Source organism: Nyctereutes procyonoides, unplaced genomic scaffold (assembly GCF_905146905.1).
Source record: "Nyctereutes procyonoides isolate TBG_1078 unplaced genomic scaffold, NYPRO_anot_genome, whole genome shotgun sequence".
NCBI lineage: Eukaryota > Metazoa > Chordata > Mammalia > Carnivora > Canidae > Nyctereutes > Nyctereutes procyonoides.
In genome coordinates this window covers 16,643,502-16,660,361 of record NW_026575130.1, presented here as the reverse complement: position 1 = coordinate 16,660,361, position 16,860 = coordinate 16,643,502, and the positions used below count along the sequence as shown (strand labels likewise).

The window sequence follows — 16,860 nt, the reverse complement described above, 5'->3', positions numbered from 1 at the left end:
TAAAAAGGGTTAACCTCACATCACAGTCCTTAAACTACAGTATCTGGGTGGCTCAGTTGGTTGAGCGACTCTTGGTTTCAGCTCAAGCCATGATCTCAGGGTCCTGGGATCGAGCCCTGTGTCAGGGTCTGTGCTCAGCAGGGGTCAGCTTGGATTCTCTCTCTCTTCTCACTCTCCCCTTGCCTCTCACCCTTCTCTCTCTCGAATAAATATTTTAAAAAATATAGTATATGAAGGAAAAAAGTGAATGAACGCCCAAGTACTTTGCATCCTCTGGGGAAAGTGAACATCTTTTCTGTAGGTAGGTTAGTTGTTTATTGTTTGACAGAAATAGAAGTTGGCTACTGACTTTATTTGAAGGGAAGTATGCTTTAGGAAGATGTATATGATGCCAAGCCCACAAGGGTAGTCCGAGGTTAGTTCTAGGTGTCAACTTAGCAAGGCCATAGTACCTATTCAATAGACCATGAATCTACGTGTTGCTATGTATTTTGTAGATGTGCTTAAATTAACATCCATCATCCTGAATCCACTGAATTTATATAGAAGAGATTATTCTCCATAATATGAGCAGGCTTCATCCAGTTGAAAGGCCGGCCTTATGAGCAAAACTGAGGTTTCCGTGAGTTAAGACATGTTAACTTGTCTTCTGCCTTCAGTGGGATTTATATCATTGGCTCCCCTGGTTCTCCATCTTGGCAGATGGCAGACCACAGTACTTCTCAGCTTCCAGAATTATGAGTGCCAATTCCTCCTAAGTGTTTTATATTTGTGTAACATTTATAATATATATTTATACATAATAAAAAATGTGTAGCCTACTGGTTCTAATTCTCTGGAGAATTCTAATACATGAGGCTAAAGGTTATGTGCATTTGGAAGTTTCACAGAGACTGCCATAGAGTCCTATACAAAGGGTATACAAGATATACACTTCTTAGAGAAAGGCATAAAAAATGCCTGTCCTACTTTATTGAATAATCCTTTTCCCACTGGCTTAATGTCATCCTCATAATGTTTTAAGTCCTCATATGTCCATAGTAAAGTCTGTTTCTGGGTTTTTCTGTTCCATTGACCCACTTAATTGTGTACCTAATCAAGTTTATACTACCTTTTAAAACTAGTTCATCTAGTTTTATATAACCTTTTCAAATATTTCTGATTTTCACCTATTTACTTTTACAGGTAAGCTGTAGAACAATTTATCTCTTTCAAACAGAAATTCTAATAGTAGCAGTATTCACCACGGGAGGATTAAAAGTATCTCCATTTATTATAGTTTCCTTTCTTGGGATTTTTAGGCATATATTATCATCTGAAGTTAACGTTCTGCATTGCATTAGCAACAATCTCCTGTACACTATTCAGTAATAATCCCAGATAATGGGAATTCTAGATTTGATTTTATTTTGGGGTATTTCTATATTATAATGTGCACATTCAATGCTTTATTAGGTTTCATGAACTATTGATAGCTCCCTGCAGATCAAACATGTCCCCTGCTTCTATTTCCACATAAAGGCTACTGCTCTTGCCCAACTTAAATCCCTCCACCTCTGGGTTTCTACAGCATCCTGGATAGCTGTATCACTACATCCTATGCCTGTTTTTATTTACGGAGCTGTAAGTTCTTCAAAAGAAGGTACCATAACTTAGTTTCATGTTTGTATAAAAGCAGGGAGAGGGGAAGAGGAGGAGAGAGGGAGGAGAAAGAGAGGAAAGAAAAGGCAAGCAGGCACAGTGCTGACTACTCACTGCACAACTCCAGGGACAGCATTCACACATTCCACATGAAAGGTACCTCTGGAGCACAGAAATATGATATGAATTGTACTTCTTAGAATTCTGCAATGTGGTAGCTCTGGTGCATGGCACACAACAGGTGCTCAATGCATGTGTACTGAACTCTACCAGTGACAAACTCTGATTGTCAAAGAACTCAAAGAAACTAACAACTCTGAATGGTGGACTGCCTTCCTGAATATAAAGGGCATATTCTAGAACCAAGATACTTCTTTCAAAGAAAGTAAATTAGGCTCATGGATGAGGTTTACTTTCCAATTGACACTAGGTACAACAGTTTCCAAACCAACAACTGTAAGCAAAACTCACTGCTTATTCATGTAGTTGAAAATGAATTGAGTTAATTATATTCTTTAAACTTTTGAAAGAAGCCAGAAAAGAAACCTATTTAGTGCTCAAACTATACTTTAAAAAATACTATTTTATTTATACTCATGTATGAAAAAAAAAATGGCTGTACTACCATGTTTACATATATACCAATTCTGGAAACAGAATTCAATAATGAATTACTTCTAAATTTTATAAAGAACACACAAACATTAAAACACTGATTGGTTATAGAAAGCAGAGTGGAGAAAAAAACCATTAGCCATCATTTTCATTAAAGAGCGGCACCCTCTGAAAAGAATCAAATCAATTAGTAATATTCACTTATACTGCAAAATAATATATACATAGAAAAGTTAGTGATTGTACTGATTTTATTACTTTTACTAAGCCATTTATCTTCCTCACACTCAATGCAAAGAAATAAAACAATATAAAGAAAAATATGTCCTCATTATTATTCACAATAAAAAGGGTCTGCTTCATTCTGCAGGCCTGGGCATATTATATAATAGGGAGCACCTAATGGCTCAAGTGGATCAAAGTATCATTTTGATTCTGATCCAATGAATAGAATCTCATGCATATCTGTGACTGGACTAACTCCATGGGAGCTGTGATGTAATGAACCGTTTCTGTGGTAACCCCAGATCTCACTAAGTCAAGAAAAGACCCTACACAAGAAAAGATAACAATTAATCTGTCCATAAATTATAACTATAGGCTCTTTCTTTAGTGTAAGGTGGGAAAGGGGCCCTTTCTTGAGTACACGGATACAAGTATTGTTGTGGTCTAAAGATTGCTGGATTGATATTGTGTCTGTTATGATGAAAAGGTTTACGTCAAAACCATTGCCAGATTAAGAAACTTCCACAACTTGTCTCAATTCTTCAAATAACGGAGCAAGTTCCTTTTCTAGGCTGACAATGAGTCCTAAAACAGAGAGATAAGAAAATTAGAACATCAGAAAAATATTCCTGAAAAAGTCTTTGACTCAGATTTCCTACTGTAAAAATTTAATTACTAAAAAGCAAACAAGATCTAGTTTATTCCCCATAAATAAAGCAAAATACTATAATTCTAACTAATCAAAACTTTTCATTATGAAGTTTATTTTCATTATTAAAGTAAATACATTTAAAAATATTCATATGTATTAGAAGATATAAATTATATGTACTGTAATTTTGTTAAGAGTTTTGAAAAGAATAATTTATACTTTGTTTTAAAATCTGTACTGATCAGAAATGATACAAGATTTTTACTTAAAAAGGTACACTTTTTGGGGATCCCTGGGTGGCTCAGTGGTTTAGCGTCTGCCTTTGGCCCAGGGCGTGATCCTGGGGTCCTGGGATCGAGTCCTACATCGGGTTCCCTGCATGGAGTCTGCTTCTCCCTCTGCCTGTGTCTCTGCCTCTCTCTTTCTCTCTGTGTCTCTCATGAGTAAATAAAATCTTTTAAAAAAAGGTACACTTTTTTTCCTGAACAGATTCTAACAGACTTTATCAAAATACAAGTAAACAGGCTGCTTCAACCTTGAATAAAGAAATATTAGAAAACTATTTTATAAATTCAGTAAAGCTAAAGTGTAAATGGGTATTTCAATTGAAAAAATTAATTTTAAAGATGAATGGCAGGAATGTAAAACATACACTTCCATGTTGCAAATTTAGTGTTGAATCTGGGAGACAATGTAGTCTAGAAATTAGCCTATCTAGCTTTTCCTTAGTTTGTCAGAGTAAAAAGTTATTTATCTTAAATATCTTAGAAACTGTTTGTTTTATGCTCAAAGATCTTCCTCTATTTCACAGAATATTAAAAGCATCTGGGATTCTCAAAATGTTCTAGGTGGGGTGCCTGGGTGGCTCAGTCAGTTGGGCAACTGCCCCTGGCCAAGTCATGATCCAGGGGTCCTGGAATCAAGTCCCACCTCAGGCTCCCTTCTCAGCTGGGAGTCTGCTTCTCCCTCTCTCCCAATCTGCTCTCTCCTTCTCTCTCTTACATACATACATAAATACATACATACATACCACAGAGTGGAAGGAAACATTTTAAAAAAATGTTCTAGGTACTAAAATATAATTCCGTACATTATCAAAATTTGTAACAACTGATGACTCAGTATATGATGGTGACTGATCACAACTGATATTTAATATACTTTAAATATCAACACAACTATCCTATATAATTTACAAAGTATTTTCACATATACTATTTTACAGCTTTGAAACATTTAAAAATGGAAGAGACCTCCTAGATCATCAATTCTAAACCCCTCATTTTAAAAACAAGGCATCTAAAGACAAGTTTCAGTGACACAGCTGGAAACAGAATGTGCTCAAACAACTTGGAAAGAAAAAAGCAGAAAAAAGAATGTGAAAAAAGAATGTATAACAGTTCTAAATAGCAGTCAAATCTCAAGGAGACAATACTTTAAAAAAAAAAAAAAAATCCCACTTTATCCAAAAGGGAGTATAGTATGTAAACTACAGAATACAGTCATTATTTTAAACATAAATATCTGGTCAAGGTCACTGGATATAATGGGATCCTATGATCTGCTATAGAAAGTACAGCTTCCTGGTGGTGTGTATTCTCAAAATCTTTGGCCCTTGGAAAGAACACATGTATGTTCATCCTAGTCAGACTCTTAAAATCTAAATCACATTAATTTTGCCCAATATCATTCAAGATTTAACAATCTCTAATAGATTGGTCTACATGGAATTGAACTCATCCTTGACCATGTGTTTGGTTATATTTTCCACTCTATTTTCTTAAGTTGTTTCAAATGTGAGCAAAATGTAGCATTCCAATGCTGAAGATAATTTAATTTTCCTTTCTCTCTTAAAAGATCACTTACCCATACAATGTTCATTTGAACTAGAAAATAACCCCATCAGACAAAGAAAGCAGGTATTAGCTCCATTATACAGCTAGGAAAAACAGAATCGAGAGAAGTTACCTTTCTGGAGACCAAGGAATAGATGGTGGAGTTGGGCCATTAATTCAGCTTTGCTGACTCTAAATCTACTATTTCTATCATATTATACTGCTCAGATATGGTATTACAAGATATTAAAAGCTGTATTTAAGGTAGTTAAAACACACCTGTATTGGCATTGCTGCTGGCTATGAAACTCACCACCAAAGGTAAACGATTGAATTGAACCACCTAAAAAGAAAGTAAGATCTAAGTAAATGTTACTCAAATGAAATATCTTAATTTTTCAAAACTTTTATTTAAATGGCCAATGTGTAAGATACTACCTACCATTCATGTAATATGAAAGAGCTGAAAATAAGTATTTCTGTACAACAGACAGAGTATCTCTTAGAGACATTATCATTATTCAACCTGCAGAGATTTGAAGGCAGGACTATGTCATCTTCATTTCTCTAGCTCCAAAGCCTAGCAGTGTGTCAATTATTACATGGCAGGGACTCTGGAAATAGTTGATTACATGGCTAAAGTCAGCATTTCTCATTCAAGTAGTTATATCTTGATGATTTTCCTGCTTCCTTTAACACTATTAATTTAAATTTAACTTTAAATCAACTATCACTTAAAAAAAGTTAGTTTCAAACTAATCTTTATTAGTAAAATTAAAGGTCAAAAGGGGTTGTTATCTTTTGCGTAATACACATGAGAATATGTGTATTTATTTTTTAAAATAAAAAATGTCACTTGTGTAACATCAGCAGTACATGAAACAAATTCTGGGAAACACTGCTCTAAAGCAGAAGCTATTAATTTATTCTAAACAAAAAAAATTGCAGCTACACATCAAGAGGTATGTAGCAATGAAATTCTCTCATAATAACCTCACTTATATATATCTTTAAACCAAATGAAGGAATTAGCAGCAATAACAAATTTTAGTAACTTGTCATGTGACCATCAAAGGGAACTTTTTATTTGTCACAACAACAAAATAAGTGTGTCATTTGAGAAATCGTATTTGTTAAGCTAAGGGCACCATCTACTGGAGGTAAGAGTGACCTGACTTCTCTTTTTAGGATAATGTACTTTATTAATAAATCTTTTAATCACTTTTCCATATTAATTAATTCCTGGTATACTGGAATAAAATGTGAAGACAATTACTACAATTCAACACAACTTTGAAGGCTAAGATTTTAAAATGCCATCCACACTTCAAAACTAAAATTTAGAATAGCGTAAGTTATTCTATATAGAAGACTATTATAATAATAGGTGAAAGCAGCAAAGCATTCAAGTATTATGAACCTACCTGGTAGGTGTTATAGTAACAGATGATACTTTTATTTTTTGAAAGACCAAGTTTGCTCCCTTGGTCTGTTGCAAGGGCAAAAGTAGATAAGAAACCAGGTCTCAAAGCATGCTCTGGAGCGTTATCATTGGCCACTGGAAATACAAATGATTTAAATAAAAATCAATGCAGTGGATATGATAGAAGTTTATCGTACTTTTTTTTAAAAACATAAATCAGTGAAAATATTGAGCACAAGAGGTACTATGCTTCACAATACTGAAGATCATATCAACAATTGGGTCTGATCCATTTTGGTGAGAAAAACTGCTCAATGAGAAACTGAATGATCATAACTAAGGGAGGAAATACTGATTCTCGTAATTTTTTTTAAAGAATTCTAAATGTATATATTTTCTTAATATCTACTTTAAAACACAAATTAATCAGTACATTTAATAAACTAAATGTTCTGGTTAACTGAGAGCCCAGTCAGAATATAATAATGAAAAAAGCTTCCAGAAAACCTTTGCTCTCATAAAACCTATAACATATCACTTGAAGATATTTAGTAAATTTTGCAGCTGGCCATTTGTTTTAAGTTTCTTTCACTCATTAAAAGGCCTGAATGGAGTTAGTTCTACCAATAAGTGCAGAGCTTAAGGCCTTAATACAGAGATCCTAAGAAAGAACATTAGAGCTGGGAAATCTCCAACATTATTTTGATTTTGTTCAAAGCCCTCGTTACCAGAACTGAGAAAAGGTGAAAAGGCAGGTGACTTACTTGCCCATGGTATGGTGGCTTAGAATGCACACTGAACCACACATCAGAAGATAATTGGTTCTATTACTATCTTGTCACTGACTCACTTGTAACTCTGCACTAACGATGTACTTTTTGCACTTGACCATCTTTGTTTACAAAATGAAAGAACTAAATTAGGTGATTTCTAAACTTTCTCTGAATTCTAAAGTCTAAAATTATCTGACACAGATGATAACCTCAGGTGGAAAATAAATTAAATGTAAAGAACATTACTTAATCTTTCTTTGGTAAATCTATTACAGCATCCCTAAAGAACTAGGAACAACCATGTGATGACATATTAAGAAACAAGTGGTAAAAATAGTCTTAATACACACTGACGCAGTGACATCATATATATTTTAAAAAGCTGAGGGGCGTCTGGGTGGCTCAGTCAGTTAAGTGACTGACTTGATTTCAGCTCAGGTTTATGATCTCATGGCCATGAGATTGAGCCCCATGTCAGGCTCCTGGTTCTGGCCAGAGTCTGCTTGTCCCTCTCCTTCCCCCTCTGCTCCTCTACACTGCTCTCATGCCTAGTGCTCTCTCTCTCAAATAAGTAAATAAATAAAACCTAAAAAAAAAAAAGGATGAAAATCAAGGAAAAAAAATAGTTTTTAGGTTAACAAGCTCTTCTTTAGGCGAGAAAGTCTTGTTAGAGTCTAATTAATTAAAGTAATTGTGAAGTTAACAGTTTAAAGAATATCTTATTTCTAGGAAAGAAGGAGAAAATTAACAGAGACTCAACAACAACAAAAAAACAACATATGTGAATTCAAATGTATGGAAGTTTATCCCACAACCACCAGCAGTACTGATCAAAAATTATATGTTAGGGAAATGTGTGTGTATAATATATATAGCTGCATACATGCTTAGTCTGAGCACTATTTACTAATGTTTACATTATACCACAAATGTCTTTAATGCAAAATTGGGCTTGTGATAAACCCATGCTTAAACTCTTGATGGTGACACAATCCATTCAAAATGTAGTAAGTTATAAACTCCATTCAAAATGTAATAAGTTATAAACTCCAACCCAGCCTTCAACATACAAAAGCAAACATCTCCCCCTAAACTGAGACCATCGCCTGAATTTACTGAAATAGCTTTTATATGCTTACCTTCTGCCCTACTCAGACATAAATATGTTTTTATTCAAAAGCAAACATGAGGTGCACTTGGGTGGCTCAGTGGTTGAGCATCTGCCTGTGGCTCAGGTTGTGATCCTGGGGTCCTGGGATTGAGTCCTGCATCAGGATCTCTGCAGGGAGCCTGCCTCTCCCTCTCCCTGTATCTCTGCCTTCTCTCTGTGTGTGTCTTTCATGAATAAATAAATAAAATCTAAAAAAAAAAAAAAAAAAAAAAAAAGCAAACATGACACTGACATGCAGGTGGCTCAGTTTTTACCTTTAATAACGGGGACTCCATCTCTATCTGACACAACAATAGCATGGAGCCCTTCAACACTAGAAAGAAAAAAAAGAAGTTAAAATATTATGAAGCATTTCATTTTCTCAAAATATGTACCTTAAAGTCATTACGGGGATTTTCAAGTATATTTCTGAAAAACTGTCAACTCAGTTGCTGACCTCATAAGCTCCTAAATTCCTGCCAAAACTTCCAGAAATTGAATAACCATGCCTATTACTGACATGCTTATAATCTTTACCAATTTATGCTATTGATAAAGATCTAAAACACAGATAATTCTCCATTAAAATGGCTAATTATCTTTCCATTATTTATGAAAGTATGACAGGTTATCATCAGCAGTAGCTATAGTGACAATGGTATTAAGTGCCATCAAGATATCTGTGGGGTATGAGAGCCAAGAAGAGGGGAGTGATTTAGACAAGTGGGTCAGGGAAGGCAGTGATAGTTAAGCTGAGGTGTTACGCACTGGTCAGGAGAAGACTGACAGAAAGATTGCTCTAGGCTGAAGGAACAGCTTGGAAAGAATGAAGGGCTGTCTGGTAGCAATCTTTTCAGTTATGCCTAATAAGCAGTAAGTGGAATCATCAAAACTGTAACTGTATAATCCAGTCTAGGCTCTCCTACATTTACTATTTGAACCACCCTGAGCTAGTTATGAAACCTCTGTAAGCCCCTGTTAAAAATATGAAATAGGAATAACTACTTATGTAGCTATTATAAAATTTAATAAAATAATCCATGTAAAGTAGAAACTGATAGTTAAAATTCACAAATATTAATTATTACTAATTGCCATTAGAATGCCATCTGCACACACTGACAATTTATTAGGCAGTTTACGTATTAACCCTTTAGAGAATGCCAAGAGCACAAAACTTAAGTGTTAAAAATTAGAATGGGAAAACATTCTCAAACTTTCAGCCTCATAATCTTGTAATATCCAAGACTGCTACTCAGAAATATGTTCAATGCTAACTATAACCCAGATCATTCTTTGTTAACCTTAATGTTTTAAGTTAGAAATAGGAATTGTCATATTAAGATACTGAAATTAAACTTTAAAGATCCCAGTGGCAAAAACGTTTAAGTCAGAGAAGTGTTATTAAAATTTGAGAAAATGTTATAAACACTATCATTTATGAACTTCACATTAAAAGTAAGAACAATGAAATAACCATGTATAAACATTTACTGGTATTACTTTTCATGATCATTCAATTCTGGAATTATCTACAGATTAAAATGTGCTCTGCATGGTTTTATTTTTTTTTTCTCTGTAAGGTTAATGTATAAAAGAAATTCTTCTTAAAAACTAGTTAAATAAAAGTATATTCTACAGATACATGTACACACAGAAACAATTTTGTACAGTTATCAACAGCAACATCACTTGAAATAGGAAAAAACCTAACTATTAAGAAAGACAAGATCAATAAATTATGACACACATATACAATGGAATACTTTGCAGCCATTAAAAATAAGGTTTTCTGTTATGTACTGGGAAGGACTGATCTCAAAGGTATATTGTTAAGTGAAAAAACAATTTTGCATAGTGTGTGTACAGGAAACAAAATTTATATAATAACAAGAGTAGGCATACATATGTATTGTTGCAATGGACTAAATGTTTATGTCACCCCCAAAATTTGTATGTTGAAACCCTAATCCCAATATGATGGTATTTAGAGGTGGGGCCTTTGGGAGGCAATTAGGATATGGGGTGGAGGGATCCCTGGGTGGCGCAGCGGTTTGGCGCCTGCCTTTGGCCCAGGGCGCGATCCTGGAGACCCAGGATCGAATCCCACATCGGGCTCCCGGTGCATGGAGCCTGCTTCTCTCTCTGCCTATGTCTCTGTGCCTCTCTCTCTCTCTCTCTCTCTCTCTCTGTGACTATCATAAATTAAAAAAAAAAAAAAAAAAAAAAAAAGGATATGGGGTGGAGCCCTCAGAATGGGAAAATGGGAATAGTACCCTTACTTAAGGCTAGAGACTAGCTAGCCCTCCTTCTACCATATGGATAGGTGAAGTCTATAATCTGCAACTCAGAAAGCGGCCTTCACCAGAATCCAACCATGCTGGCACCTCGATCTTGGACTTCCAGCCTCCACAACTGTGAGAATTTCACTTATTTATAGGAAATCCAATCTATGGTACCCTTTGTCCTAATAGCCTCAACCAAGACCTATGTGTATATGTATAAATATGTGTGCTTATTTACCTGCTTGTTTCTAGGTGCGTAAATTAACTTCGAGGGTAATAGGTGCCTTCAAGAGGGGAACTGTGTGGTGGGGGAAAACCAAACCAAACCAAACCAAACCAAACCAAACCAAACCAAACCAAACCAAACCAAACCAATATGGTCCTAATCCCTTTCTTCTACTATAGAAAGATTTTCATCACATTCTTACAAATACTCTTTTTACAAATATCAACTAGGCTTCTGCTCCTCTATTTTGTTGCCAGTGTGGTATCTTTCCAACCCAATTGGTCAATTTTACTATCTTTTCAATATGCTAAACCTCCGAGACAGATACAGAAAGCCTAAGTACAGAAAGCCTTCATTTTGTACAGTTCCAATGTGGACTATAGTTACCACAGTTGAATTAAATAACTCCACTCTCCCTGACAGGATGGCTCAAATTTCAGGAAGTACAGTGTATTAAGTGAGTAACGGCATACTATACAAACTCCACTAACTCTTCACACAAATCACTATGTGAATAACTTTGTAAATGACAGATGCACACTGTCCCATCACTTCTTTCAAAGTGTGTCGGTGACTGGTCACTGAGCATCTGTTACTTAGTTTATGCAGGGACAGTAAAGCATGGAGTATTATTATCTCCTTGTCTTCCAATGAAAAAGCATACGACATTAAAAAGAAAAACAGAACTGAAATAGGGAACTGGCTAATAAAGATGAAATACAGCAAAGGAAGTAAAGGTGACAATGCTGGAAGTGAAATTCAAATAGAAAGTAAGCACTCATAGATGAGATAACTGGCCAAAAGAATGCTGACATTTTTACTGTTGTGCACAAGACGTGCAGTTAGAGGAGCTTTGTGAAAGTGCACTTACTGACAGAATTTACGAAAGTGGGCTGTGATGAAAAGGATGAAAATCTCCCAGAGGAAGTGATGCTGGCAAAAAACTTTGAACATCAACAGTACAAAGGACAAAATGGTGGAAGATGATCCACATTTAGAAAGGAGTATGCCAATTTGCCAAGGCACAGAAAAGATGCCTGCTCCTTATCTTAAGGTTTTACCTTTCATATATTTTACTATATATGCAAAGAAGCAGGCACTGTTCAAACCACAGTTGAGAAGTTTTCTACAAAGAAACTAACACTGTAATCCTCAGTATTTCCACTGTTTTTAAATTGTGGTGTATTAAACAAATATTGGTTTTAGCATTTGTTTCTATCCCTTCAAACAGAACCAACCAAAGGTTTTAATGTTTTGACAAAATCTTCTAAAGGTCACAAAACAACTGTCATTTTCCCCAGGGATGACTAAAATTGCTTTGGACGGTTTCGGCTTGTACAGTCATTTTTATGGCCCTGAACTACGGAGCAAAGCCTGCTCATCATGTTAAGAACAGAATCAGTGCTCTAGTTTTGCAAGTACTAGAAGGAAGAGAGTGAAAATGAATTCAAGTACTACATTAACATGAAACCAGAAGTAACAGTTACTTAACAGTTCAATAGTATGTTCTTCCTGAATATAGAAAAATATACATAAATCAAACCCAGGAGACAAGGTCATTAATTTCTACTGGTTGCAGCCAGGGTAAAGGCACAAGTCAATAGGCAAACCACGTCAAACAATTCAAGCAAAAATACGAACAAGAGAATTTTTTTTTTTTTTAACCTACCTACAGAAATAAATTGACATCCAAAATCTTTTAAAATTCACACATTTGGAGAATTCTTAAAAAAGTGAAAAAAAAAAAAGATCTCACTTTTACACCTCAAAGGTCATTCAGTAATGCTGAAATATAAAAATGGATGTTTCAAGTTGTATTCTCTCTCAGGTATTACTTTACACTAAGCTAAATGTGAATTTTAATACAACTAAAGTGACAAAGTCCTTTGAACCACAAAAATATCTAAAAGGAAGTTTGCTGTCCTCCACACAGAACCTAATTGATACTGGTGCATCAAATGGACTGGGTGCAGGCAAAAGAAAGCTTTGTGATTTTTCCAAGTATGAATGCTGTCTATATCCAGCATTTCTGGGTTATGCAGACTCAGCAATTAGGTCTTAAAAATGATACTAGAGGAAAGGCATGTTCTTAGGGTTTTTCCCCTTAAAACTGCTCTAACTACTTCAAAGTATAATCCAGTAAACTACTGACAGTATATTTGAAAGAACTCTCAAGTGGCAAGAAATCTAACTTCTAGCCCTCTGGCATTCATGAGCTGTTTAACTTCAGACAAGTCACATAACTTCTCTAAGCCTCATATTATTTATCTGCAAATTCAAAGGATATTTCTTGTGCTAATGTCAAATATGTGAAAATGCTAAACAGCAGCATAATATACACATACTAGTCTATAATATACAGAAACGAAATGTTACATAAAATCAACATACCTTATGCAGAATTTGTTTAATAACAAATTAGTAATTTTTTACCTTGGTAATTTTTTATACAGGAATCGCTTTAGGTCCTGAAAGAGAATATAAGAAATCACGTTATAATAATATGCCTTGTACTGGTTCTCTAGTTACTGTCCCACCCACATTTCAGGTACTTTAAATTGTCACTCATAATCTTTCTTGTGTTTTCTTTCTGATTTTGATACTAGTTGTGTGACTTGGAACAAGTTATTTATTAGCCTTTTTCTCTAAGCTCCAGTTTCATTATTTGTTGAGAAGGGATAAATCACAGAACCTATGTCATAAGACTGTTGTTAAAATTTATTGAGAAGATGTATGTAAACTTATTAGCCTATCTGGACAAAAATATAGCAAATACATATTAGCTATAAAATTAGATCATATTTTTCATACTATTTTACATCCTGTTGCCACTGTCTTGTTCACTTGAGAATGTATTATAAACATCTTTCTGTGTCCACAGATAAACCTTCTAATGTCACTTTAACAATCATGGGTAAACTCACTTCTCTGAAACTCCATTTGTTTTCATGACTACAGTAAATGACCATGTGTGTCAAGTGTTAAGCATGGAAGAGAGCTGGGACTAAAGAAACTAAACACTATTTTATTTCCTCTCCTTACACTTTCTCACCTGGTGAATTTCACTGACAATCTAGGTATCAATTATGAGGTCTACCTAGGTAAATCAGGTATCTGTTGTTTTGAACCTCTAATCCCTACTATTCTCCAAACCTGAATGTTCACTTTATTTCATGTTATCATCACCATCTTACCTCTGCTCTTTTCTTAAACACACACATTAAAATACAACTCATAACATTTCTTGTGAAATATAGATTTCCTCAATCTCTTATTGTTTCCACTAATGGCACTACCAATCCCATTATTCAGGTCTGAAACACAGAGTAACATTTAACCCTAATAACATCAATAACATCACCTTTATCACTTCTAAATGATTTGTGACGTCAAATGTTTTTAAAATGATCTCTTCCTCTCCTTTTCAACTGACATCATAATTCAGGTTCACTTTTTTACTTATGACTTGTGCTAGCCTAACTGGTATGCTGGTCTCCCATTTCTATCCCATACAATTCTACACAATGCTAGTAGCCATATTATTGTACTTTTTCACCTGGGTTAGAAGTGCCAGATGATTCTGTGTGCAGCCACGGCTGAGAACAAACATCTGAGTGGCTCTCCACTGTTTAAAAAATTCTCTACAAATTCTTTTAATATTTGAGCCTCTCTACAATATGGTCAACACCCAATTTTAGTCTTGCTTCCTACCACACCCTCATAACCTCAGCCCCAGCAAAAGTGGACAACTCACAGCTCCTCCACACACATCTCCTTCCCTTTCCTCTCTCTCAAACTTTGCTTACACTATTCATTTTAATAATAATTCTTCATTAAAGAATTTTAAGAAAAAATGCTACTTATTTAGAGCTAATCTCAACCACCAAATACTCCAAATAAGCTTTCCTGATAAATACAAACCAGATGTAATCCCTCTCTTCTTCGAATTTTCACACAATAATGTATATACATTTATGATCACCTGCTTACTATACTTTAAAAAGAAATTTAAAGACCCTTAAAGAGAGGAATTATACCTTAATTGTTGTTATTCCACCCACAGCCCTTATTGCAACAACCTTTGCAAGGTGATGCTCAATAGATATATAGTGATTTGACGATGCCTGGAGAATAAGGTCTCAAGAACATAATGACAAACACCCCAAAAAATGAAGTGTCTGTACGTAAAGGCACACAAAGTTCCTAAATATTCAAACACATAATCTTGCAACCAAAAAGAAAAAAAGATCACATTCATATTAATGTTTAATGACCATTTAACCTAGCGGTTAAGAGCATAAACTCTGGAGTCAGACTGTCTGGCTTGGTACCTGGACTCTACAACTTACCAGCCGTGTAACCTGAGGCAAGTTATTACTTCATCTTTCTATGCCTTGGCATCCTCATCTAGAACACAAGGATAGTAACAGTGCCTACTTCCTGAAAGTTGTAAGAATTACCATACGTTCAGTGTTTCGAAGAGTGCCCAGCATGTACAGAAGCAAAATAATAACAGGATGTAAAATACAAAGATTCGTAGTATTAATTCCCTGTTGTTCCTAGTAACTAGTACAATCAAGTTTCCTAAACTTCGAATTTGGGTTTTGTTGCTGTGCTAAAGAGGTGGTAAGTCAGAAATCATCTCAAATTGCCTCCAGTGAAACTAGAGACACATCATGACCACTTTTCCGGGAAAAAGTAGACTCACACAGCCGCCAAATACCATTTAGAAATTCAAATGGTGTTCAGAGCCTCTCTTACGCCCGCTGGACTGGGGAGTGGCAAGAGTACAATTTTCTCCACCTCAGACACCTTAGCGTCCTCCACCCTCACTGTGGGCAGAAGCTCAGGACCCAGAACATCTCTTCATATTTAGTCACTCACACCGGAGTCTACAGAAAATACGTGGCGGTGGGCGGGTTAAAAGTAAACACATTTCTGCTCGGGAAGCTCTGCCTCTCCCCGCGCAGCAGGCCTCCAGCAAACTCCCCAGCCTCCCCGCTTCCTCTCGTGTGGGTGTGTTAACTCACATCCGCCATGACGAACCCCTTTCTTCCGCAGGATCAATCTCCACTCCTGGAAGAGAAACTCCTGGTGATTCTCCCCTCAAGACTTCTTCTCACCTCCAGCCTAATAAGCGGAGTCGGCTCTCATCACGGCCGGGCAAGGATCCGGGGCTCTAAGACCGCACCAGGGAAGCCCAAGCGACGTGGGAGTTCCCAAAGAGCCAGAAGGAAGCTGGGATGCCCTACCGCAGCCCACTCCACCCTCCAGTCGCCGACATGCAGGCCCAAAGGAGAGGGGAAGGCCAGTCCTCTCCCTCTCCGTCTCCCCGCTCGCGCCCCCTGCGGGCCCCGGCTGTGTACCGAGCGAAGCGGCTCGAGTTACTGGCTTTCTGGGCCGCGGTGCTCTCTCCGCCGTAACTTCAGGGACAGTTCCAAAGACAAGTCTCCTCGGAAAGCCGTCGTCACATGACTTGTGACCTCCTCCGCGCCCCCGGAAGCAGTTCTCTGTCTCCGAGGCCCGAAGACACGGCATTTCCGGGGCGGTGCGAGGGCCTTTGGCGTCGGGCACGCCCCGCCTCTCCCCTCCCGGCCCCGCCCCGCCCCTCTGCGGGGCGCTCCCTGCGCCTGCGCAAGACTTAAGGACGAGGGGCGGCTCGCAGGTGGATGCGGGCTTCGCTGGAAACCGTCAGGCTCTTAAAGAACCCCGGGAAGAGGGATCCCTGGGTGGCGCAGCGGTTTGGCGCCTGCCTTTGGCCCAGGGCGCGATCCTGGAGACCCGGGATCGAATCCCACGTCGGGCTCCCGGTGCATGGAGCCTGCTTCTCCCTCTGCCTATGTCTCTGCCTCCCTCTCTCATTCTGTGTGACTATCATAAATTAAAAAAAAAAAAAAAACCGGGAAGAGTATGCAAGAAGACGTTGTTGTGTGGGGAGGGTGCATACATTTCATTAGTTTCTCAGGGTCCGTTATCTTAAGACTTTTTTATCTTCAGATGAAAAAGTTTGAAGGGGTGTTGTTTACAGGCTGAGC

The 16,860-nt window shown here is 36.8% G+C and overlaps 1 protein-coding gene across 2 annotated transcripts; it reads right to left on the bottom strand.

The window, feature by feature from the left end:
• Positions 1–2,489: 2,489 nt before the first annotated feature.
• Positions 2,490–16,306, bottom strand: LAMTOR3 (late endosomal/lysosomal adaptor, MAPK and MTOR activator 3). 2 transcript variants are annotated; one of them, XM_055342354.1, is made up of 7 exons: positions 16,192–16,306; positions 15,856–15,901; positions 13,259–13,293; positions 8,590–8,648; positions 6,393–6,526; positions 5,248–5,311; positions 2,490–3,066 (listed from the first exon to the last, which is right to left on the bottom strand). In XM_055342354.1, the coding sequence occupies exons 2-7, from the start codon at positions 15,862–15,864 to the stop codon at positions 2,993–2,995; spliced, it is 375 nt and encodes a 124-aa protein (XP_055198329.1). In that variant the 5' UTR covers positions 15,865–15,901; positions 16,192–16,306; the 3' UTR covers positions 2,490–2,992. The 2 variants fall into 2 exon arrangements, with proteins under 2 accessions (XP_055198329.1, XP_055198330.1); XM_055342355.1 differs by having other exon boundaries at positions 15,856–15,955; positions 16,192–16,304.
• Positions 16,307–16,860: the final 554 nt, after the last annotated feature.

Bases quoted from the DNA above. Each gene is read 5' to 3' on its own strand.
- LAMTOR3 (XM_055342354.1), bottom strand. The intron at 5,312-6,392 runs GTAGGTTCATAA...CTTTCTTTTTAG, and splicing joins GTTACTATAACACCTACCAG to GTGGTTCAATTCAATCGTTT. The intron at 3,067-5,247 runs GTGTGTTTTAAC...TCTCTGTTTTAG, and splicing joins CAGCAGCAATGCCAATACAG to GACTCATTGTCAGCCTAGAA.